The 25,787-nt window shown below is 39.5% G+C and overlaps 1 protein-coding gene across 3 annotated transcripts in view; it reads right to left on the bottom strand.

The window, feature by feature from the left end:
• khdrbs2 (KH domain containing, RNA binding, signal transduction associated 2) overlaps positions 1 to 25,787 on the bottom strand; it is a 71,884-nt gene that overhangs the window by 20,404 nt on the left and 25,693 nt on the right. For all 3 annotated transcript variants that reach the window (XR_010095402.1, XR_010095401.1, XM_063491655.1), the window contains exons 4-6: positions 21,197 to 21,343; positions 10,321 to 10,448; positions 7,707 to 7,893 (exon numbers count right to left, since the gene is read on the bottom strand). Coding sequence is in view for 1 of the 3 variants with exons in the window: in XM_063491655.1 (XP_063347725.1) it covers positions 7,707 to 7,893; positions 10,321 to 10,448; positions 21,197 to 21,343 (462 nt within the window). In the remaining 2 variants the exon portion in view is untranslated. The remainder of the gene's footprint in view (positions 1 to 7,706; positions 7,894 to 10,320; positions 10,449 to 21,196; positions 21,344 to 25,787) is intronic.

Below are 25,787 nucleotides of genomic sequence, written 5' to 3' on the forward strand. Positions count from 1 at the left end.
AGCAAAATGCAAATAAGTGAAGGTTAACTCAAGACTTTGTATCTTACTATAAATTACAAAATCTAAGTCTTTGTGTTTGTTGCTGTGGATCCTCTAAAACCTCTAGAAGAAGCACTTAATTTAAGAGCAGTTTCTTTTTATCTGTTCACATCAAAAACAAAAATAATACAGTGAAATTTATATTGAATTAATCAATGGATGCCACCACTAAAACATTAGCATGCTCTGTTAACCAGCTGATGTCGTTAAAATGTCTTATATTAACAGTAGTAATGTAGCAATAAGGAACTTAACTTCACCTCAGCATACCATTCGCTAACTTTTTATAAGCAGATATAAAAAAAAAGATGGATATTGTGTCCAAGGTGACATATTAAGTCAGCCACATTTTCTAATAACAACAGGGGTTGACTCTTTTAGTTACAAAAAAGAGTTGTCCAGAATCTTTTGAGAAAATGACCTTTGAGTTAATGGTTTCTGCTGTTACTTTGAAGTCTTATTTAATACAGCAGGACGTTTATTTTACAAATAAGACTTTTATTTAAAAAGGGAAAGTAGCAGTTATCGTGTGGCTACCTTGTGATTGACAGGTTTCTACTATACAAGCATGCAGCTTCCTCCATTTCTAAGTATGATCCACCGCTTACTCATGAGCAAAATGGCAAAGACTGAAAAGCTCAACTTCAGCCTTTAAAATGGTAGTTCACAAACCGATGGTGAGATTATAGTAGCCACCTCCATCTTTTATGTGCAAACAGAAATGTTATGACTGTTCATGAGTCATGAAGGAGCAGTTTTGTCGTGGCATCTGAAGTTGTGTTTATGATGGATTATACTAGCGCTTACAATTGCACTGTGTGATGACAACCCAGAGAAGTCTATCCACTGAGGAACACAATGAGATACAGTTGGAAAGCTGCAGAAAAAGGTAGGTTAACCTTGTCGTAAGACATTTCTTTTTAAAGCTAAACTATATCTGTATGTTTCAAATGACAGAATTGGCAATAAAAGCATCACAGGGGATATGCAGCAATCGGTGATTCAAAACTCAAAGAAAAAATTATAAAACGTTTACCCTTTCCTTTCTTCGAGTACTCCTGACCTTAGCGTTAGTTTCATGAACAAAACATGCAGATCTGAAGAGGTACTATGTGTAAATAGTGCTCCCTCTAATTAATGAGGCTTGATTCCTCTCGTTTGACGTTCATCTGTAAAAACAATTAACACTGCTCCTTTTCAACAAGGCAGAGGACATAAATCAAATGTTAACACAAGGCTGGAGAGTTCTCGCTCAGTGTAATTAGGACAGCGAGAACCTAAAGGCCCTTAGCACTGTGCTTCATTATCAATTGACAACCTGTATGTCCCCTGACAGTGACTGATCTTCATAGGGAGCAGCCTGTGAATGCCTCTCCACGTGGCAGGAATGTGGGGGGAAATGAGATTTGCAGCCTTTTGTCTCACTGAATAGATGTTGCTGCTCGCTGCTTTCTACCTGTGCAAATTCAATCAGCATGCACATTTGTTGTTCCTAACGCACTTAAAATACAAGTTTACTTCCGAACGCTACTCTTGAAATTGTGCCATGGCAAATTTGATAGGATGATAATATTTACTACATTGAATAATTATGATGAGATCAAACCTTGATTACTTTAGGGACATTAAGCAATCGCTCTAGGTTTAGGGATGCTCAAGAAGACAATAAATAAATACAACAGACATTTTCCACTTTAAAAATGTTTGTCTGCGTCTACCCTCACAGGTAGCTTAAGTCCCTGATGATACAACTGAGGCTATAATGCATTCTACCTGAGTCTTTACCTCTACTTAATAATCCAGAGGAAATGTGTCATACATCTGTTTTAATGAACAGGAGAGTTCTGCATGAAGAATTTCCATAATTAATATAACAAATGTGAACTCAGCACTGTATCTGAACCTATTGTTATGAAGCAATTATAGCAGATGTGCATCCCACCCACAATGGTGCCCTTAGAAAACTGTCCTCCTTTAAGCAATACACAGAACCTTACAAATCTTAGACATCTTTTATGTTCATGCACTAGATGATACGGCGAGAATTTTTCCCCCCTTTTCAAAAGGGTGTCCTTTTGCTTTTTTTCCACAGTTGATAGATTAGAGTTTTTTTCTTCAAAGCCTCCCAAAGCTCTGTGTTTAATCACATTATGGCATTTCCCGCGCTGCCTCGGTATGGTTGCAGGGCTCAGGTTTAAAAAACCGAGCAATGCGTTTCAATTTTTACCAGCAATTTGTACAATTCATGGTCTGCTGTCAGGGACGAAACACTGTATCACTCTCAGACTCCTCTCTTCTGTCATCAGCCCTGACATTAAAAGATAAGATTTGATCTAGATGGGATCTGATCTTTAACTAAGGCCATGGTCCCAGTCTATACAAAATTCCATTCATCACATCTTTAATCTTCCTCTGCTCTCCATCTGCACTTTTCACATGGAGTAACTTATACAGATTACAGTGTAATGTTTCTCTACTGCTCTTTCTAGGGGATCAGTAAAATTCATTCCTTAATACTTCCACCAATGCCAGCAGGTAATGGCTATTAATGGTAATTTTAGCACTTCAGCAGCGACTTAAATTACAAACCTCAGTGCAACACCTACAATGACATTTCTGAGATGAGTAATTTTCTTATTAATGTCTCAAAAGAGGGGAAATCTAGACGATCTTCCAGGATTCAAAGCTTTAAATCCCACAATGCCAAAAACACGTAGTCAGAAAAGTGTTGGCACATCAGATCAGATACTGTAAGAGCCCAGTAGGGAGAAGAAGCTCCTGTGGTGTGACTACAATACATTTAATAATAAGAGCAATCCCAACTGTGCTTTGTGGAAAACATGAAAAAAAAAAATCCTTAAAACAAAATCATCAAAAGCAGCCTACATGGTTGGGAAAAAGAAAAAAAAAAGCCACATCCCACTGTACTCCAAAACCTCGATGGGGAAAAGACATTTTGTCTGGAACAACTGTAAAACAATCAAAAATACAAACTGACACTGAAGACAGTGGCTGCTCGCTGGAACTGTAGATACCTTATCACTGAAAAACAGGCTTCTTTCCCTGGATAACAGATCTGGATTTTGAGCACTTTCACATTAAAATATGGTAGAAGGGAGACTCATTTTGCAGCAGCTTCATGCAGACCGGCTGCTGATTGCTTAGATACATTATTAATAAACATGACAAATATCTATCAGACAAACTGAGAAAAGGTTAACCCAGCATTAACTGTTTACATTTTAAATTATTTTCCTCTGTTTATTAAAATGTATCAAGGTATAGATGAAAAACTGAAAGCGAAAAAACCCCTACTTAGGTTGAGTGTATTATGGGTGTTTTTTTATAATCTTACTAAAAATATAAGGAACACCAAACCTTAAAGGACCAAAATGATGGCCTAGTGATTGCAAACAGATTAAAGTTTTACTAAAGGGCTTATCGGTTTATCTGAAATGATGCAAAAAGCCTAGCGGCGCTTCACTGTAGTACACAGAGATCTGCACCAGACACACAGCAGATGTTCTGGGTGCACTTCATCTGCAATATGTTAATACATTGTCTCAAAAGTGAAAGCCTGGCTGTCATCATCTCTGGATTAGGAGCGTTTCAAATGTCAGCACGTGAAGAATCTGTTAGAAACACCGTTTAAACGTGTTCCGCGGACTCAATGTCTAGACTGACACCCCCACCCAGCCGCCCCCCCCCAACTCGCTCCATGGCAGAGCACTGTAATCCACTTCACTTCTGAATTGTTGCCATCATTTAAAAGGGACAATAATGGTCACTGTCACTGTATTAGTTTTACGACACTGACAGCGTGACAGAGTCCATTCATCACGATAGTCTCCAGAGGAGCCCCCGTTACATGATGACCCGTACAACAGCAGAAAGGTTTACGGGAGTTTCACCTCAAATGAAGGAGAAAACGGCACTCTGTCATTCATTCGGCACACAACACACTGACTCTAAACTACACAATGCATACATATAGACACGTGTATGTGCTGGTTATTAATAAGCACTGCTATGCAAATTGGTTTCTACCAGAAGCGCAGTGATATTAATAACTTGTCGTGACTGTGTAAAAGCAGAAGCTAAAATGAAAATTGTAAATTTCACTGCTGCAGGAAAAAAAAGATTGAGTTATCATCAAAGAGTTAGGTAACTTTTTTGTCGGATAAACCTTTATGTTTACTGTATGAAGGCTTGATTTCATCCATTGGTCCATGTTTTTCTAGTTATCCAATTCAGGGTTGTGAGAGGGGCTGGAGCATATGTAGATCTGTCTACCTTATAGGGCGAAAGGAGGAAAGGTCTCCATGCTGTGCCAGGGCTAACACAAGAGACAACCATTTGCACTCACATTCACACCTATGACCAATTTAGATTTAAACCTAACCCACTAATTGCATGTCTGGACTACCCAGATTCCAAACCAAGACCTTCTTGCTGGGAGGCAATGCTGCTAACCACTGCACCACTGTGCTGGCAGAGTTTTCATATTATTTTAAAGGAGAGATTTAAAAAAATGACCAATTAATTTCTAACTCCTTCCCAGGAGATAACAACAGAGTAGGTGTGCAAGCCTCGGAGATCCCTGGCTCCTAGTGTACACGTGGAGAAGACAGCAACAGAGTAGTTGGTTTAGTACTTGTCATCCTGCCAAATCAAATTTTTTAGAAAGGTGTGAACCTTTCAAAGCGTCTCAAAAATATCCAGGGTAACTTTTTGGATGCTTAGCCATAAATTAAAGTGGAAAAAAGTCATTTTTTTTGACTGGGATTACCTATCGCTGTCTACTAATATAGTGTTTGTGAGTATAAGTATATACTTGATAGAGCTGCACGTAAGAACTCAGCATCCTCCGAGCTCCCTAATGCAACGTCCATGATTTCCGGAGGCGCCAAAGTAAGAATAGGTGCAGGTAATAGTCCAGAGACTTCACCGTGATCATCCCGATGCTCCTAAAAGCGTATTTCCAATAATGATAACACATCTGAAGCAGATCTCCCACTGTGTGCTGCCTATATGACTTTTAAAAAAAGCCATTCAGCATGGTTATGTTAATGAAGGAGCACGTATCTCTGGCTTTGACTGATGATGTGAAAATTGTAGCATCACTAACTGGAATCGGTTCACAAAGAGCTTTGGTCTGGCAGGAAGGAGGAAAGAGTGCTGGTGTAAAGGATACAGCAAGGTGAGATTTGTGGGAGAAAGATAGAGAGAAAGCACGATGTTCATAAATTATAAAGCAAACAATGATACACGATAACCGCCAGCTTCCTTGTGCTTTCTTTGAAGTTATAAATCAATACCACCCTCGATTAGGTACAATTATGGACTTTCTCACAGTATCGCATTTATGAGACAGACTGACAGTTTGACAGAGTCCATCAATCAACAGTCTCCGGAGAAATTACACAATACTCATACACGCTATATTTTCCTAAAGACAAATACAAGGTGTAGCAACAAAATCACAGCAACTGCTGCTGATATATTGTCGTGTTTCAATAGATTGTTCTTTGCAGGCTTCTTGCAGCGAAATAACAAGAAGTCGTACAGCATCATGTACACTCATTGAAGGAAGAAAATGATAATAATAAAAAAAAGCCAGGACCTGCATAAAAAGGTCTTGCTGCAATCTGGAAACATGCTTAAGGAAAATTGCGTAATGTAGTAGAAAAAAATAGCAAAGCGAGATATGAGCGAAGAGAATGTTCAGGACAAACTCATCTTTCCATAATCCCCTAGTCTCTGTGCTCCCACCCTCCTTTCCAACCTCCAATTACAAAGAGAAGAAATGCCCCGCTTCTTCACTCCACAGAAATACACAGGCTCTACATCAGAACTCAATTTGGTTTGGTAATGAGACTGCGCTTGTGCATTTCCCCATGCAGACAGCCCAATCTTCAATTGCCTGCACACATGGGGGCTTTTCTTAGCAGGAAGGCTCTGAGGAAATAGGCTGGTAAAAGTGTTGCCTTTTTTCATTTGGATGAAAATTACAGCTCACCTTGTGTAGTCTTTTGAAAAATGACCTTGAGAAATTTGTGATATCTGAAGACAACATACTTTTAAACTGAAGCCTTGAAGATTTATTTCTTTTTTGGATACAGAACATGGCATTATATGAAGTGATATAAAAGATTTTACAGAACGCCGGTCAAGGCACTGATTATGCCTTTAAATGCAGCATTTTCTCTTCACAAGCTGATAGTGCGGCGACTGTATCCTCAATGCAGAGCTTCATGGGTTTCTGATAACCCACTGTACAATGTTCTCTTACATTTACAGCACAATTTACTTAACCCTGCAAAGCCTGAACTGTGAAATAATTGTCAGAAAATTAGAATTTTTTAAAAAGTGGAGTGTTTATTGAACCTTAGGGCATATAAAAAAATAATTTAGTGTTTTATTTGTATCATGTTTGCTATAATTATTGCATTAAATGTGCTGGTTTTGCTTGTTTAGGGTTTTTCGGGGCAAAAACAGCGAAATATCACACTGCTGATGCACAAAAACTCACGTGTCTAATATGACACAGGGTTAAGGAGACAAAGAGAGTTCCCATAGCTCACATTAATGTTTTTTTAATTAAACTCCAAACCAATAACACCAGTAATTATTTTCAAATAGCCTGTGTTTTCCATATGTGTCATTAAGCAATATGTAAGCTGGTCTGTTTGCTAATCATTTCTCAGATTCCAGGTCAGATTCCTCATCTACATGGATGTACATGGAAACTTGGGATACTACACTACCTAAACGGGGCTGTTCCTCAAACAGTCTGTAGTTAAAGTACTGCATAAATGTATGTGCAAGTGGTGCAAAAATACTTATCTAATACAGTGGCTCTCAAAGAGGGCCGATAACGCTTTCAGAATCCTTTTTTTTTAAAAATATCTCATTACAAATAAATAAATACATCAAATTAAAAACAGGGTAAGCAATAAACACCCAAATTACCATATTAAAAAGCTGTGCACAGCAGTCAAAAATAGTGTCTGGGTATGAGGATGAAGGTTTGTCACTATAAACAGAGCTTAAAGCTGAGACATATCAAACCTCAGCACAGTCTATGATGGCTTAACCCGAGCCAGCCAAAAATAAATCAGGCTACACAGTTAAAGATACTCGATTTAAGGCTTTTTTTTTGGTCAGGTCAAAGCATGACTTGCCTGTGTGGCAGAACTGAGGCAATGGTGAAAAGCAAGCAAAATGTGTTCAGGTTCTTGCCTCCTTTTCTTTGAAAACTTTGATTACAGGTTAATCTTACTTTGAACACAATAAAAAAAACCCCATTTTATTAAGTTAGTGTGACAAATTATCATTAGTTATCATAAGTTTGGAAAATGTGTTGTGCTTTTAAAGGGACGAGATAAAGGGAAACCGATCACTGCCTGCAACTATGTCAAACTCAGTGATACAAAACCATCACTATTCTTCTGCAAGTTTTTAACACTTAAAATAGGCAAATGTACAATGTAATACTTGCTTGTCCTACTTTTTAAAGATGTCCCAGAATGCCCTACCTTTCCATGTAAAGCACGACTCATCCAGATTACATGAAAGGGAAGTAAATCAAGTCTGATTTACACACACTTCAAGTAAAATTACTATCAGTTATACTTTTCAGTGTGTGCAAAGAGGATTGGACTTACGTAGTCGTCATATGATTCATGTGTGACTGCTAACAGCGGGGGCCTGTATCCGACACTTGCTGCTGCTGCCCCTCTGGCTCTCGGGACTTGTACCTCCCTCGTCAAAACTGTCGTGGGAAGTTTGCTGTGTGCTGCTGTCGCTGTCCCCCGAGGTGTTGCCGCGCTCCTTCCCGCGCCTCTGTGGCCCCTGGTAAAGCAAAAAAAGCAAACAAACATGGCCTCAACATTGCCCTAAGAACCTTGCTGTACAACACTCATAAATAAGCCACAGTAAATTAAGTGGGAAAGTGGAATTAAGAAGAAAAAAAACCCTCAAACTATATTTAAATCCTTTTTAGTGCTGCATACGTCCACGCTGCCACAGCTGGTGGTTGCCTTACACTGTGCTCAGGTGAAACATAAGATAAACACAGCACTGGGGTAGATCTTGTTATGATCAGAAGGGTGACGAGTGTCACTTTGTGTTTTGTCTGCTCTGCAAACATGCCTGTGGGATGCAACATGGTTATTTCAAAAATGTGACAGAGCGGTGTCATGTCTCCGTTTGCGCGACAACACATCTGCCTGAAACCGCTGATTAATGTCAGGCTGCAGGCAGACAGGTATAGTTTTCAAATACAGCAAGTTGTTACTTGACATGCACCAGTGGAGAGCAAGGGCCAAAGGGCTGGGGCAGACATGAGGAATTTAAGGTAGGTTGTTTCTTTATATAAAAGTCTGACTATCTAGCAGCTCGACTTCATGCTCGGTGTAGGGACTGCAGGGAGGATTTAACATTGCAAAGATACCTATTTTCTGCTAACTTACATTTTTACAGCATGATACAGCTAGGGTATGGCAATTTGTCTTCCTCCAGCTTATTCTTCACAAGCTGGCAACCTATTGTGATCCAAAAATACAGACACTCAAATGGGAATTACTGGTGCATATTTTTAATGGAGATTTACAAAAATCGCTTATCATTGCAGCATAAGGGGAAAATCTGGAAAAGAAAGTGGTGGTACTGGTGGTGACTTTAAATTGGGAGCATCCCAATGTTGCTGGTGGATTTTGCTCATATGGATGTGCTGCCAGAAATAGGCCAGGCTTTCATGGCACACTCTACCTGGTTATTCCAGAGGGACTTCCATAGCTCACATAGATTATGGTCAGTTTGCTCAACAATTAGATAAATAAATAACTCAAAAGGAGACTTATAGAGGGATGCGTGAATTTCTGATCCAATGAAATGCTCTGTAGCATTTATTGTTTCTGCATAGGCTGGCCTACAGGAGCTACATGGAAAACAAGTCACATTTTAAATTTAAAAAAATGAAAAGAAACCATTAAAAACTATTAAATACAATGTGATTAGGAATACTCACAACTGGTTTGCATAAAATAGAGAAACATGTACAGGTGAACCAATTAATGTCAAAATTCACCATGAAGGTGGGTGCCTCATTGTTATTTTTTAACACATTTATTTTGTCATTCAGAGCAGGTTAGGTGCTAGGCTCTGGATTGCCTGCAAATGCATAAAATTACACATTTTTATTGCATTGACTATTAAACATGAGAGATCTTGTTTTTCTTAAACCAGCCTTAAACCATGACAGAGCCCCTGTCATGTTTTACAGAAGAATATAGACTATGGATATGGAATATGGAGTACCAAAAGACTTTTTTAAATTTAGTTGTTGTGTAATTTTTCATACCTCAGCCTTTTCTTCCCGTTTCCCTTGTTTAAGAATGGGTTTTTGACAGCTGTGCTTCCATGGTGATGATTTCTAATGAGGTTTCAGCGAACAGTAGATGCATATTTCAGGTCCTGCACTCCATCTTTGCTGGATTTTTTGCTATTTCTTAAAGACACGACTTTGAGATACTGTTGCTGTAGATATACCAAGTTTTCAGCAACAAGCTCTTAAGGAATCACTTTGTTGGTACAAAAATACTATTTTATGCCATTCATGGTAAATTCAAGTATTTTTGGATACTTCATCTAAAGAAGTCTAAGGAGCTTGGAAAGAAAAGCGTCTGGACTTCTTAAAGTTGCTTTTCTTTCCAAGCTCCTTAGACTACGATGACCTGGATGACTGAGAACCTTCACAGACATATTCATCTAAAGAAGTTTTTGCAGCAGCCAAGAAGTTACAAAGTAAAAAGTGCCTGAAGCAATTTAGAATTGTTTCTTGTGTAAACATGAGGCTGGTTAGGGTGATTTTTTTACGCTTGAATGCTCCATAGGTCAGTATTAAGTGGCCTAACAAACAAGTGGTCAAGTACAAAGACTGCACTTAAAAACTGGTAATAAACCAGCCAGTGTCCAAAGGAAAAACTCGGAAAGACCTTCAAACATAAAAGTATCGTTTAAGAAGACTTAAAAAAATACAGTTCAGAATATAAAGAAATGAAATGTGAGTTTGGCTTTTGCACAGATGTAAGCAAGTGAATTCATAAAAGAGTAGAAATAAAATGAAAAAGTTTTAAATATCACACAAGAAACACACCAGTAAAAATGATAAAACACCAAAAGTAAAAAATCATTTAAATAAACTAATAATTAGGATGAGAAGTGTCTGTATAAATATTAGGTATTTATGTGGGCTTGTGAGTGTAATTAATACTTTACCTTGTGGTTATTGCGGTTGTTGGTCGTAGACACCTCCCTTGAACACTCCTCCCTCTGCTTGACTCGTCAGAGCCGTTCAACAGGGATAACTCTCGGAGTTGTTCCTGTCTGATCTCGTCATTGTAATCCTGTGGAAACAAAATGCAGCACGTCTCGTAAGAAAACAAAACAGAGAAGGTCATTTGTCTTCTGACTGCAACAGATGCTTGCAACAGCAGCAAATGTCATCAAATTAAAATTATCTCGACACCCAAGGGGAGCTTGTGGCTTTGCTGAGCAGTGACTAGCCAGTGAAGAATGCTATCTTTTGGTTATGGTTTGACTCAAAACGCAGAGGAAAGATTAGTGGTGGAGAAAAAGGCAATAAATATTTCTCAAAGGAGCCGCGGGTTTGTTGGGGAAAGAAGAAAAACTATTTTCCTGTTTAGGTTTCGAAGACTAGTGTTAACTTCCCAGATGGCCAGAAAAAAGAAAAGGTGTCTAACCAACAAAGTTAGGGCAAGATTTATCTTGATGTTGGACGAGGAGGACAGAAACGGAAAATTAAATCAGACAAATATTTTTCTCACTTTAATGCAATACAAAAATAGCCCTTGATTTGTCTGCACACAGACTGTAATTGACACTTTCAACAACTTTGCGTGGAATATCGTTATCTTGCGATTCTGAACCATTTTTCTCAGCCCGCTATCAACATGATATGGATCGCTACACAGCAGATAAGGGAGTGGACAAAACAGCATTCATTATCTTGTCACTGGTGACAGATAAACAGGCGTGTTTTTTTTTTTCCGAAACACTTAAACCAAGTCCACAGGATTCGCTACCATGGGCGAAATGTTTCTATAATGACACCAAGGCAGCAACAGATTTCTTTGGCTGTCACTGCTTATGACAGCACATTATGACTGCATGATCTGGTGTCACAGACTAAAAGGAGAGCCCCAAGAAAAATACGTCCTCTCGAACAAACATTTAAACCCAATGTATGTTACTATGAGCAGCAATTTCAACTTTTACTCTTGAAAGAGCCAATTTGTGGTGTCCATTGTATAGACACCCCAAAGAGTTATTCTAGATTTGACACAGCCTATTAGCCTATTGATATTTTTTGTGCACATTTGTCACACTTCACATTCCAACAAATTTTAATATTAGACACTGATAACCCGAATAAAAACAAAATGCACGTTTTAAATCATGATTTTATTTATTAAGGGGGAAAAAGATGTTCAAATTTATGTGGCCCTGTGTAAAAAGGAAATTGCATCCCTTCCCTTCTCCTTGATAAATCATGAATTAATGGTGATTTTTTTTTGGAAAGCTGAGCAGCTGAATCAAGAAATAACTTAAACAGAACCTGTCTGACAAAGTGAAGTAGGCTTAAAGTCCTCAAAAAGAAACACATGATGTCATGATTTAAAAAAAACCCCTCAAGAACAGGCTTAGAAACAAATGCATTGACATCTATCAGTCCATAAAAGGTTACAATCCTTTTCTAAGGTTTTGGGACTCAAGTGAACAATGGTGAGAGCAATTATCCACAAATGGAGAAAACAGTGGTGAACCTTCCTAGGATTGGTGGGTCTGCCAAAAATACTCCAAGAGCGCATCAATGACTCATCCAGGAGGTCACAAAAGAGCAGGGAAAAACATCTAAAGAGCTGCAGGCCTCTTTTCCTCAGCAATAAGAAACTGACTGGGCATGAATGGCATCTATGGGAGAGTTCCAAGGAGAAAACCACTGCTGACCAAAAAGAACACAAAGGCTCATCTCACATTTGCCAAAAAACATCTTGATGTTCCCCAAGACTTTGGTGAAAATGTTCTGTGTACTGATGAGATAAAAGCTGAATTTCTTTGGAAGGTTTTAGACCCGTTACATCTGCTGCAAAACTAACAGAGCTTTTCATAAAAAAACTCTGTGGTAGTGTGATGGTAGTGTCTGGGGCTGCTTTGCTTCTTGGTGATGGAACCATGAATTCTGCTCTCTACTCCTAAAGGAGAATGTCCATCTACCAGTTTGTGCCTGAAGCTCAAGCTCACTTGGCTTATGCAGCTGGACAATGAACCAAAAAATTTCAAAAACAAATCCAGAATTAAGTTTTTTTGAGTGGCCTAGACAGATATCAGACTCAAATCACATTGAGATGCTCTGGTATGACCGTAAACAGGCTCCTAATGTTGGAAAGCCCTCCAATGTGGCTGAATTAAAGCAATTCGGCAAAGAAGAGTGGGCCAAAATTCCTCCACAATAATGTGACTCATTGCCAGTTATCACATGCTTGATTACAGTTTTTGCTGCCAAGGGTGGCATCAGCAGTTATTATGTTTAGGGGGCAATCGCTTTTTGAAATAGGGCCAGGTAGGTTTTTTCGCTTAATAAATGAAATCATGGGCAGATATTTTTTTTTAGCCTTTTATCACTAATAATCAGTGTAAATTATCAAACTCTTACCACATGTGATCACTCTGCACTGGACTATTTATGAATACTATAACCTGTGAACCACACTTTACCTGAAGAAAATTGACTGCACATTTTTACAATTGGAGAATGCAAGTAATCATTTACAACAATGTTAAATAAATATAAAAATGATTTAAAAATGCAATTTTTTATTTCTATTTTCAAAGTCATCTGTTTTTTTTGTCATGGGCGGGTGGACAAAGGAGCCAGAGGCACAGCTTCAATACCCCTGACGTGGAGTTTAGCCCTTTCCTACCTACAGGGCAGGCTTATGGATCACATCACATTTAGTCATGAGGATATTACAAGACATCATTTACCCACTCTGTGATTTGCATAGTTAGGACTGAATGTAATCAGATCTTCAACAAAAGCTTATTATTAGATTAAACTAATTCTGTGTGAACACAAAAAAACCTGAACTCATTAATTGTCTAAATGTGTGAAATGTAACCCTTTTTGCGGACTCATTATCAGTCGTCAGTTTTAGCAGACAAATCTGCAATCACGCTCTTCTTTAATTTATTCATAATTTTCCTCGGGATCAAATTTTTCAGCTACATATTGTCGAAGGATTTGCAGCACACACTGTTCATTTTCAAACCATAGAAAGAATATCTAAACAAAAGAGGTTAGTGTCTCTCTACTTAAATTTTCTTCTCCTTGTTTACATGTCTGACCTTCACTGTTTCTTAAGAAGTTAATGGAGCATGATTTTGAGGTGGAAAAAAGAGAAGTTTTTATCATTGTTATAGTGAGCAACCTTAATTCGGTGAATGTGAATACATTCAATACTGTTGCAGCAAAACTGAGCATTCATTAAACTGCAGCATGTCAGACATGTCTTCATTTACAGTAACAGGCTGTGTGTCATGCACAGGCCATATGATCAACAGATTATAAAGACTGAAAACTCTGACACCAACATACCGTGAAAGAAGAAAATGAAACCATGGTGGTGGAGGTCCAACACATGTGACAGACTGTGCACGTTCTTATAATGAACAAATAAGGCCTACAGCATTCTGTTTATTTCAAGGAGACTGGCAGAGCTCTTAATAAGGAATCTGGCAGCTCATCCGAAGCTCAACAAACCTGCCAGAGCTTGTAAAAGTAGACTGTTGACAAAGGTGTTAACATGAGTATACAGAGATAAAGCCCAAGCTGAGGCTTCTCGAGCCAGATTGTTTGCTCACTGTGATTAATTCTGACCATGCATGACCTTGTACACATGCAATGCCCTTCACAGAGCTTAAGTTAGACTTAAAGAGGTCAACGCATGAAGTGCAGTGTTACCAATCATTGTGATGTTTGCGTCTGCCAGCTATTTGTCTCTGTGGCCAGAAAATAACAAGTCAAATTAATTTGCCATTCTTCAATCATCAGCTTTATTATAAGTGACGCTGTCATGTCAGATCACCTTTGACACCTGCGGCAGTATTGAACAAGGTAAATACATTTATCCAACAAAAACATCATATTAAAAGACATGAACAAACCAAAGAAAATGGATCAGTCTTAGCTTTTGAATAAATCGTGTGACATTTGTTGGATTACTGTGATTATATAAGATTGTTTTTTTTCCCAACATAATGCATTCAAGGGGTAGAGTCATGCTATTAGTGCTATTATTGTGTCTGAAGAATCAAAAAGCTGTATACTCAGAGACTCACTGGATTCGTAGAAATGTCTGGCAGTGTGAATGTACGTATTTGAATTTGAAGGTGTTAACAAAATCTATGTTTAAATGTGGGTGCTATGTATCAGGTAAACTATGCCAGTACCAGGCTGGACCCTCAGAACTGCCTTCATTCTTTGTGGTATAGATTCAAAACGGTGCTAGAAACATTCCTCTGATGTTGGTTCATCTTGACATGATAAAAACATGCAGATTTATCAGCTCCACATTCATGATGTGAATCTTCTGTTCCACCACATCCCAAAAGTGTCCAAAAGTTGATTCTGTTCATCTGGACGTAGCGTTTTGTGGGAGAAACGTTTCGTCACTCATCCAAGTGACTTCTTCAGTCTCAGCTGACTGCAGGTTTCCCCAAATCTTATAAACAGTACATTTGCATAATGACTGAAACCAGCCCACTGAAGGAACAATGGGCTGGGAGGTCAGTTCCTTAATCTTAATTATGCAAATTCTCATGACCATTGATCAACAACCACTGACCAAAACCCACTGATCAAAGAATACTGATCAATGGCCATGAGTACCATTCACAGAGAGTTGGGGAATGGCTGCAATCACAGCATTGTAAGATGGCGAAAGATGTACCCTTAGGTCCCCTCCTCGATTCAGAGATGGCCTTTCCCTTTTCACGTAAATGGCCTCCTTGACTCCCTGCTCAAACCAGCGTTCTTCCCTGTCCAGGATGTGTACATCCTCATCATTGAAAGAGTGTCCACTGGCCTGTAGGTGTGAATAGACTGCAGAGTCCTGGCCTGACGAGGTAGCTCTTCTGTGTTGTGCCATCCGCTTTGCCAGAGGTTGTTTGGTTTCCCCGATGTATAAATCCTGGCAATCCTCCTGGCACTTAACAGCATACACTATGTTACTCTGTTTGTGTCGGGGGATCCGATCCTTGGGGTGGACCAATTTTTGGCACAGCGTGTTTTGGGGTTTAAAAGCCACAGAGACGCGGTGTTTAGAAAAAATGCATCTCAACTGCTCCGATACTCCTGACACATATGGGATCATTACAGGTTTCTCCCACAAAACGCTACGTCCAGATGAACAGAATCAACTTTTGGGGATTTACTTTCCTGGATGATTGAGAATGCATCAAGACATCCCAAAAGTGCTTTGTTGAACTGGGATCTGGTGACTGTGGAAGCCATTTGAGTACAGTGAACTCCCTGAGATGTTTAAGAAACCAGTTTGAGATGATTTAAGCTTTGTGACATGGTGTGTTAACCTGCTGGAAGCAACTTGACTTAGTTATACTAAGATTCAGAAGATGGGTGCACTGTGGTCATAAGGACATGGACATAGTCAGCAAAAATACTCAGGTATGTTGTGGCATTTGAATGATATTCAGTTGGTACTGAGGAGCCCAAAGTGCCCCAGTGAATTATCCCTCCCATATATCCTCGAGTATAACCTGAACTGTTGATACAGGGCAGGATGGATCATGTAGTTTGCACAAAATTCTGACCTCACCATCCAAATGCTGCAGCAGAAATTGAGACTCATTAAACCAGGCAATATTTTGACTGGTTTGATGAACAACCATGTCACATTCAAAGTCACTTAAATCACCTTTCTTCCCCATTCTGATGCTCAGTTTGAAAGTCAGCAGCTTGTCTTGCCAATGTTCACATGACTAAATGCTTTGACTTGTTCCCATGTTACTGGCTGGTTAGACACTTGCATTAACAAGCGGCTGAAAAGGTGTATCTAACAAAGAGTGGGGAATAGACTGCCTCAGGAAAAGTGCTCAGACATATCTTGTCCTCTGTACTAGATAAAAGACTTCATATTTTTTGCACACCAGTTGTATATAATACAATGATAAGCTCTATTAAAGAATCAAATTCTAACTAATGCATCTTTTTAAAAAAGTTCTTTCACATTACAAGTTCTTTCAAAGTTAACTCAACACAAACAGCACCACAGAAAATTAGCTGTGCACAGTCTGGCTCTATTATGGAGATAATAATGCAGAATATTTAACTCTGCATCCCTGACCAATTTTTTAGCTGGTCTCTAAGCTTCCTCACCCAGGACGTCTGGACCAAATAATTAGGATAGTGCAGTATGAGTAAACCCAAGCACACCTGGGTCAGTTTTTACAGCAGTTTTAATTTTGTTTGACTTTGGAAAAACAAATAAGTAGTGTATATCTCATTAAAGTATCTGTGTCACCGGCTATCTGCCAAAATGCTTCCATTGCAGTTTGGCCCAAGATGAAGGCCTCACAAGCTCAGCCAGCTGCGAGCAGGATCGTCTGTCTTTACAGTAACGCACTGATTAGGTTCCCGTTTGCTTTTCTTTTATTTTTAGATGCATAAATTCTGAGCTAACAGGACTGATTTCTGATTTGCAATTCTGCTTCATTGTAGGTCCTGGTAAGCTTTCTGTATCAGCTTCTGACAAAATTCAAATCTAGTTGTATGTGCTCTGTTTCTGATGGACAACAAATGATCAACTGATGCTAATTTCTAATTAAAAGTGACCATAGCACGTGATGTTGATTTGAAATGCCCTACAAATGACAAAAGAGCATGGATCCACTCTTCCTGTTTATAGATGTGAGCTCTGTGGGATCTCAGTGAAGAAGGTTTTGCTAAACTGTGGGCTGTAAAACATTTATTCCCAGTAATCATGGGGGTGATACACATTAAAATTGTGTTTCTTTAAGATAGTGGGTTAGAGTACATTTGAGGTTTTGTTCATTCAGTTCACCTGCTCTGTAGTACATGCTCATTTTCACAAGCGCACATATGGCATTGTGGTAGACAGCTACACATCTCTGTGACTCTGCCTGCTGCATCATGTTGAGTTTAGTTTGGTTTATGAAACATAATCCAGCAAAATGCCAGCGGGAGTCAGTGGTAGTTTTCCACGGGGGATCTCTGATTCAAATCGAGCATGTTTGTGGCAGGATCATAAATTGTGTCAATGTTTTATATTTGGTCAACTTCTGTATGAGCTACAGTCTACATTTCCCATTGAGCTGAAAAGAAACCTATGTTTTGAACATATTAAAGGAGTAGCTGAATATAATTAGGCTCTTACAAAATAGTCAGTGTCAAGTATAAAACAGTATGGAACCCGACCCCTGCGATAAACTGCAGTTCCTCAAATGGCCACTTGAGGCCAGCTCCAACAGAGAGTCAATCAGAGCAGAAAGAAGAAGGCTGCGAAAAACTAGTTTGATCTTTCTTTACAGTAATTTGACATTCAGCACTGGTTCCCTATGTAGTTAATTATACTAACAACCAATCCAAGAAACCTGTGATGCAAGTTTTGGTAAATGTGTCACCTGGTGCCACATCTTAATATTTTACTGCTAATAGATTTTTATTATTTTATAGTTTTCATGTTTTTATTTTGGTATGATATTTGTGTGTTTTCTGAAACTTGTTTGGGGTGTCTAACGTCCTACCAGCATCTACCAAATGAATGCAATGAGGCACACTTGCCCTGTCAACCCTGTTTAAAAATGGAGACAGGAGAGCGCCACAACAAAGCAAGGAAAAAAAGATGGGCAAAGGCACCCAGGGTTGGGAGGCCATGGAGTTGTTTCCTTGGGATGAATGCCTGGCACAGAGAAGGAGTGAGCTCTGGCAATAGCAGGAGACTCGGCAAAGAGAGACCAAAGAGACAAGTGAAGATGAGAAGGCCAGAGTAAACTTCTGCTATACTGCTGGGAGTGTGCTCTTGAGAGACTGTTGTGCCTTTGGGGTTTTTCTTTTTTTTTTTTAAACATTTTTCAGCTGCCAAGTTTCTTAAGGAGATGGATATTTTAGGGCTTTTTTTTAAAAAAAGAAAAAATTTAAAGGAACACTTTGAAAACACATCAGATCTCAATGGGAAAAAACATGCTGGATATCTATACTGATATGGGGTGGGATGTGTTAGGAACAGAAGGATGCTGCATCATTTAATAGAAATGTGATGTATTAACCTATAGAGGGAAATTTCATTGCAGCAACTCAGAATAATACTCAGTAGTTTGTGTGCCCCCCACGTGCTTGTATGGATGCCTGACAATGCATGGGCATGTTCCTAATGATGTGGTCCTATGATCTCCTACCAGATCTGGACCACAGCATCACTGAGCTTCCGGATAGTCTGATGCGCAACCTGGCAATGTTGGTTGGATGGAAACATAATGTTCCAGATTTGTGCTATTGGATTTATGTTAGGCAAGCAAAATCAATGGTATAATTCCTTTATTCTCCAGGAACTGCCTGGATACTCGCCATATGAGGCTGTGCATGTCGGGCACTAGGAGGAACCCAGCAACTATAGCACCAGCATATGGTCTGACAATAGGTACCTGACAGCAGTCAGGGTGCCGTTGCCTAGCCTGTAGAGGTCTGTGGATCTCTCCATGGATGTGCCTCCCCAGACCATCACTGATCCACAAAAAACTGGGCATGCTGAACAACGACAACATAATTAAAGTTCTCCATTGCTTCTCCAGACCCTTTCATGTGTGTTAGTCCCTGTAGGGAAATTACTCCTCTGCATTTAACCCATTCACCCAGTGAAGCAGTGGGCAGCCACCAATGCAGCACCCAGGGAGCAGTGTGACGGCACCTTGCTCAGGGGTACCTCAGGGTAGCCATTCGGTGGAGTCGAACCCCCGGCCTTCCGATCATGGGGCAACCACTCTACCTACTGAGCTATCCCTGCCCCCCATGACGCTCACATGTGCTCAGGGTGAATCTGCTCCCATCTGTGAAAAGCACAGGGCACCAGTGGTGGACCTGCCAATTCTGGTATTTTATGGCAAAGGCCAATCTGCTCCCATAGTATTGAGCAGTGAGCACAGAGCCCATTAGACGACGTCTGGGCCTCAGGCCTCCCTCATGAAAGTTGCTTGTGTTTGTTTTGGTTAGAGGCATTCTTGGTCTCTCTGTTTTTACATTCTTTAACCACTGCTACTAGACACTGCTCAGCTCACTCTGGGTCCACAAAAGGCTTCATCCAACTTTTCTTTCACATATGCATGAGTACACCGCAAATACACCTGTAACCATATGTTGCTTTTCACGATTTATCAGAGCGCGTCTCTGACAACATGTTTTACAATGCAGCTCCTAATGCATTATGCAGCAATTAAAAAAAAATAGCAGGACATGTATATGCCACTCCTCACCTGAGGCGTGAAACATCTGTCACTACTACTACTGACAGATGCCTGCTGTGTTGCATTACGTGCAGTTTATTTGCAAAATCCTAATAATACGCCCAAGGCAGCGAACATGTGCTCTGAAATTGGTACTATAGTTTTTTTTATGTGATTTTATTGACATGTGGAGAAGGTGTAAGCTGAATTTTGATGTTGCCTACCTTACTGCTTTGTGTTTTTTAAATTTCAGTAAATACGGGGTTTATTTTTCTCACTCAGCGTGAAATTAGTGTTGGAAATGTCTGATTAACTAGCAACATTTAACAGTTTTCTTAATCTTGCATTCATTTTGGATTAAAGGAGCATTTTTGTTAACATCCACCTGCCCAAAATGTACTACCACAGTAATCATTTTAAGATTACTGTGGAAGTACATTCTAAAAGCTAATTGCTTCTTTCCCGGGTAATTTTGCAGACAAATCTTTACAAAAGATCTAAAATAACTAACCTAAAATCTCTGAATGAGTGGATACAATTAGTCCTATATCACGGCTGGTCCTGTGTACACACTTATTAGCATCAAATAATGCAGTTTACTAAAAAAAAGTAAGAGGAGGGGTCCTTTTTTTAGAAGAGATTACTGAGTTTCTCACAGGTGCAAAAATAGGAAACTAAGGGGGAAAAAAGGCTTACAAAAGATGGTTTAAACATAAGCTGCTAAAGGTTCAACTAATTGCTTTGTATGCAACACATTACAGCATGGGTAAGTTCTCATTGTTGTTTTGCACCACTTGGTAATGAGTCACATGTTCACAAGTTCGTGTTAGGAGCAGCAAGAATGCACCAAGGAACTGAAAGTGGTAAAATTGTTCCCATCAGTTTTCCCTTTCACCAGCCAACAAACACATAAATAGATTCTCTTGGCTTTTAGCTTAACTTCTGATGGAGTGTTTAACCACTGTTTTCAAGCATTCTCCCTAAAAACGTGCACATAGAAACATCAGGAGCGGATCTATAATCAGGTACTTCCCTACTGGTTTTTGGCAGACTTTGTGAAGTCATTAGTAGCTGCTTTTGTTCAGTGCGGTATCATCATCCTCCTGGCCCAGCGAGACAGAATCCTTGCAAGAATATTGGTTCAGTATAGCAAGAAGCATGAACTTCATAAAGCAGACTCATGCAGCACAGCTCCTCTATTAGACTTGTCACATTTGCAAAGCTTGATTAATATTTACAGCTTAAACTCAGCGAGAGTACACAACATGCACATTAATTATTGCTAAGTTCTCCAGGCTAGGTTGCTGGAGTCTTGGAAGTTGTTCCATACTGCACTTTAATTGCTGAATACATTATTTTTCATTTGTAACTAAGGGCATGTAGTGTAGAACGGTAGTTGTAATGCAGAGAAAAGCTTCACGCTCGTATCTTCCTCTTATTTAAACAAACCCCCGATACTGTAAACTCAGTACTGCTGCATGCTAATAAGGGTGATGAAGAAATGGTCAAGTCAGCAGTAAATACGCTTGTTTGTACTGTACAGGACGGCGTAGGAATAAAAATTACAAAGAAAAATTGTGTAAAGTATTAAACTTACTGGTACTAGGAATTTCTTTATCTCCTCCAAGGCGTGACTCATGCGGGAATAGGCCTCTCCAGGTGGAGCAAAGACCTCAATTAAAACGTGCAGATCGTTACTCAGATGGGCGTATTTGGCCTCCCCGCTTTTCCTTAATTCTTCTTCCTGTAAAAAAATAGAAGAGGAAGGGAAGTTTTTTGTGTGGTTTTTTTTTTTCAGAAATTCACCAAATTAATATGTTTAATATAAATGTTTAATTAAATAAATCAAGGTGCCATTTATCCTCCCCACAGATGCTGCACATCTGCAAACTGCTTTGGAACACCACCTTCACCCCAGCTCCTCCTTTTCATGCTTTTTATGTCTTATCTATTGTCACTGATGCCTGATCAGTTCTGTGCCGGGGGCTTCCCATCATTCTCCCTGCCTCAATCTCCTCATGTATGCAGATGGAAAAGGGCGGGGAGGTGTGCTCTCCCCGCATTATGCTTTCCACGTCTGCACATGCAAGGCGCGGGGGGGTGGGGGTCCCTGAACAGAGTCATGCTGCCAGATATTATTTACTTCATATTGAAGAATCGTCTTTTTATTGTAGTGGTCTTGACTGAAAGAGCACAATACAAGCTTCGGGTTAACACATAGTAATTGCACTACTGCATAAGCTGTTGGATTATCAAAGAGCTGATTGATTAATTATTAATTTTGATATCAGTTTTTTGTTATGTGTTTATTGCAGATTTCAGGGTGGTTGAGGAGCAGGTGTACTAAGCAGGCAGACAGAGTGAGGTCTCCTGGTGGACAGGTGAGGCATTAACCTTTCAATAAATATTCTGAGATGGAAGAGAAAGGTAATGGATTGCCAGAGGAAAATATCCATCAAAATGAAGTTAAATGGGAAAATGAACAAATGCTTGCTGAAGCTATCACACTGATTTCCATTCTTGCTAGAATTCCAGCTGGATGCTTTTCTAGTAGTCACTTCCCCTATCATTGTTAATATTTGGTAAAAGCTGTTGGATATGGAAGTGAGGTTTTGTCAGCTTATGGAGAAAGTCATGCCAGGGAAATAATAACAACCACTGCTTTAAAGCAACACAGCACTGCACATTTAGCAAAGATGCAGGGCAAAAAGAAAGAATTTCAGGAGAGAAAGTTCAGTTTGGATAGGGCACACTGCGCTGATCTCAATCTTACATTGTGCACCGAAGTAAACATGTTTTCAATACAGACTCCCACACAAAACTCCTCCAGACTCTGTTCACAGGAGCACCTTTAATTCTTCACCCGGGCCCTGCAGAGACCTGCCTTAGGCTTCACACTGACATTAACGGCTTAAAAGATCTGCAGTATAGCTCGGGGCAAGTGGTAACTGTGTTTTAAAAGGAGCGTTAAATCAATTCCACATTTAACAAATAATCAGAAGTGATGTGAGGCCTTTTTTCTACTTGGACCAGTTACAAACGCAGCGGCTGCATTCTGAACAATGTGCAGAATATTCAGTCATGTCAGAATAAAGACTGACTAAGGATTTTTTTTAAACCTGTTTTCATTCATCCTTCACTGCAACAGTTGGGTATTGAGTGCTTTTCTCAAGGACACCTTGATGGTGGCTGTTAAGAGAAGTGAGAGTGCCACTCATGCACTTTACTTTATCAGCCAATCTGGGGCTTCAAACTTTTGTCCTTGCATCACAGGGCCGATGCCTTCCCTCTGGGAGAAGTCGGCTTTAATTAAAAATTTCTCCCAAGATGTCATCATTTTTCACTTTCTCTGTCAGCGAGCCTAGGTTATTGTGTATCTGATCAAAACATGCATGTGGGCAGACCAATCTGTCTGCAAGCTGGTACAGTAATTTGTCCCTGAAATGGCTGAAAGACTTTTACAGTGAGAGCAGTATATGCATACGCTGGATAGCGTGACTGCCTGCTTAATTGAAGCTATTGTGTGGTTCACTGCTGTAAGGATTATATGTTGTGTATATAAACAATATTCTGTCCTGGTGCGGTGTTAACCTTGACTACCAGGAAATAGTCTGGAACCAGAGAGGTGAAATAAGGACTTTTCAACTCTATGATTAAGCACCACATAAACTCTTACTTGTACACGAAGTGTAATATTGAGCATATGGTTTAATATTAGCTTGTGAGGTGCTCTTGTGAAAATGTTCCCAGCCTACCTTCCTTACCCTACTGCTGGGCTGATGCTTCTAAATGTGGAACTGGATAAGGTGGCAGAAATGTGTGTAGGCAATGTGCTTTTGAATGTAATAGGGCTTTGGCGGCGTCTGCTCGACACTGCCTTGTGGCCAGATGCCTTGAAAGGCTGCCAGCCTTTCACTCAGGACCTCTGGGAGCCAGTCTCATCACAGAATCCCTCAGACTTGCCTAGACCGTACACAAAATCAATACCCCTCAGATAACACCAAGCAAAATCAGATCATTATGTAGCCATTGTTGGTAAGAGTCAACTGTTAAGAGTCTATTATTGTCCTGTGTGCTGGGTGAATACAGCCGGGGACTTTATAAGGACAAGGACTAGAAAAACAACACGTGTTTCCCTCAAGATGAATTTCCATGTCAGCGACATAGCAGGGGACACAGTGAACATTAAAATTGCAGCTTGCTCAGTCCAGTATAACAATCTCAGCAAAGCATGCAGGTAAATGAACTGTTATGTTGCTGACAGTTTGACTGTTATTAACATTTTAGTGCCTCTTTACTTAATTTAGCACACCAAAGACAAGTTAATGTAGCACATGAGCAAACTCAATGGACTTAGTGGCAGTAAGCCAAAACTGTAAATGAACTCCTGCACCAGCCAAGGTACATCCAAGAATTAGATGGTGCAAAGAAAAATCCTCATCCTCAGTGCCTTCAAAAGGAAGACTTTCCATCTCACCATTGGGTCTATAAAAGGGCACTTTTAATGTATTCATTTCTATTTACAATACAAAGTTTAAACACTTATTACTTAGTCACAGTTATTCAGTTATATAAATTTTCTGTAACTGATATTTGGTATTATCACGCAAAAAATGACTGATTTCATCTATTCTACAGATAATCTCAATTTATTTGGTCCATTTTTAAATAAAACCTGTTTGCATGTATAGCATTAATATTGATCTTGGCAAAAATAAATATTAATAACTGTGTGTGTCTTGTATTAATAATGCTGTTTTCAGACATGTACTGCAGAGCTGAACATTTCTAGACATTACCTGACTCGAGGTGCATGTGAGAATCATAATGTCTAACGCAGCCAGACTGGACGTTAGCCTCTCAGCTCTCTAATAAAAAGACTGTGTGATGTCAGACTGTGCTGATGTGCGAATAGAGCAGCTAACTGTCTGGTGCATTCATCTTCAGCAGGTGACCATCACGTGTGCACGCTCTATCCTGACAGCTTGTCTAAATCACACTACTGAGTTTTTTTTTTAAATGGTGGGACTATGTGTGAAACAGGCTATTTCCTGCTGCGTGTTACCTTAAAAGAAAGTGTGAAAAAAAAATCCAACTTCTTCATGTCTAAAAACAGAAGCTTCTTTAGTTTGGGCATACATGGCTAAGTACATATCAAGATTATCCTAAAACTCCTATACTGAAAATCTAAGGGTCACAGCGTAACTTCAGCTGGACATGCTTAAATTATTTTAAGCATCAGTCTGTGTGAATGTAGATGCAAGTATATGATCTAAAGGCTGCGTAATACATGTATTCATAACCTTATTCAGAATAGTTATTAAATGGACTGTATATAATTTACACAGACGAACATTACAACAGATTTGTTTGAGGGGTTTAAGTCTCTCTGGTCCTGCGATTACATTATTGATGATAACATAATTAATTACATAATCGTATGTAATTAATTAAACATAATTACATTTACTGTTCCAGTGGCATTTATTTGAAGTTCATGTTTTTATCTTTCTGTTAAATATCATCAGAATCCAAATCACTTTTATTGTGTACACACAAAAGAAATTGATCTCCGGTTTCTTTGCTGCACTCAATGGACTTAACACAATAGACAAACAGACAATAACAATACGTGTTCTTCTTTGAGGACTTGACAGTATGTATGTAGTATATAGAATATACAACATACAGTATATACAGCATGCTTTTCTAGCAGGTATGGTGGCTGTTTAGTACAGACACCATGTGAGTGATTTAAGTGTTGATCAGAGTGACAGCCTGTGGAAAGAAACTGTACAGATGTCTGGTTGTTTTGGTGCTCAGTGCTCTGCAGCACCAATCAGAGGGGAAGAGTTGGAGGTGGCCGTGTTCAGGGTGTGATGGGTCTGCTCATTTCCTGATTCTGGATTTTTTTTTTTTTATAAGCCCTGAATGGAGGGCAAGGTGACACCGGTGATTTTTTTCTCCAGTCCTGACTGTCCATTGTAGTGTGTTCTTGTCCTGCTTGGTGGATGATCCAAACTAAACAGTGATGTATGTGCTGAAAACCCCTGCTGCTAAGTGCTCCTCCATGTTCACAGGTTGTTTTCTAACTGTGCCTGTCTGCCGTATGTTCCTGAGGAAGTGCTCTCCAAAGACACTTAAGAACTTGTTTTTGCACATAACTGCGAGCTGCAAACAAAGCTATG

This window comes from Pelmatolapia mariae, linkage group LG13 (genome assembly GCF_036321145.2).
Source record: "Pelmatolapia mariae isolate MD_Pm_ZW linkage group LG13, Pm_UMD_F_2, whole genome shotgun sequence".
In the NCBI taxonomy this organism is placed as follows: Eukaryota; Metazoa; Chordata; class Actinopteri; order Cichliformes; family Cichlidae; genus Pelmatolapia; species Pelmatolapia mariae.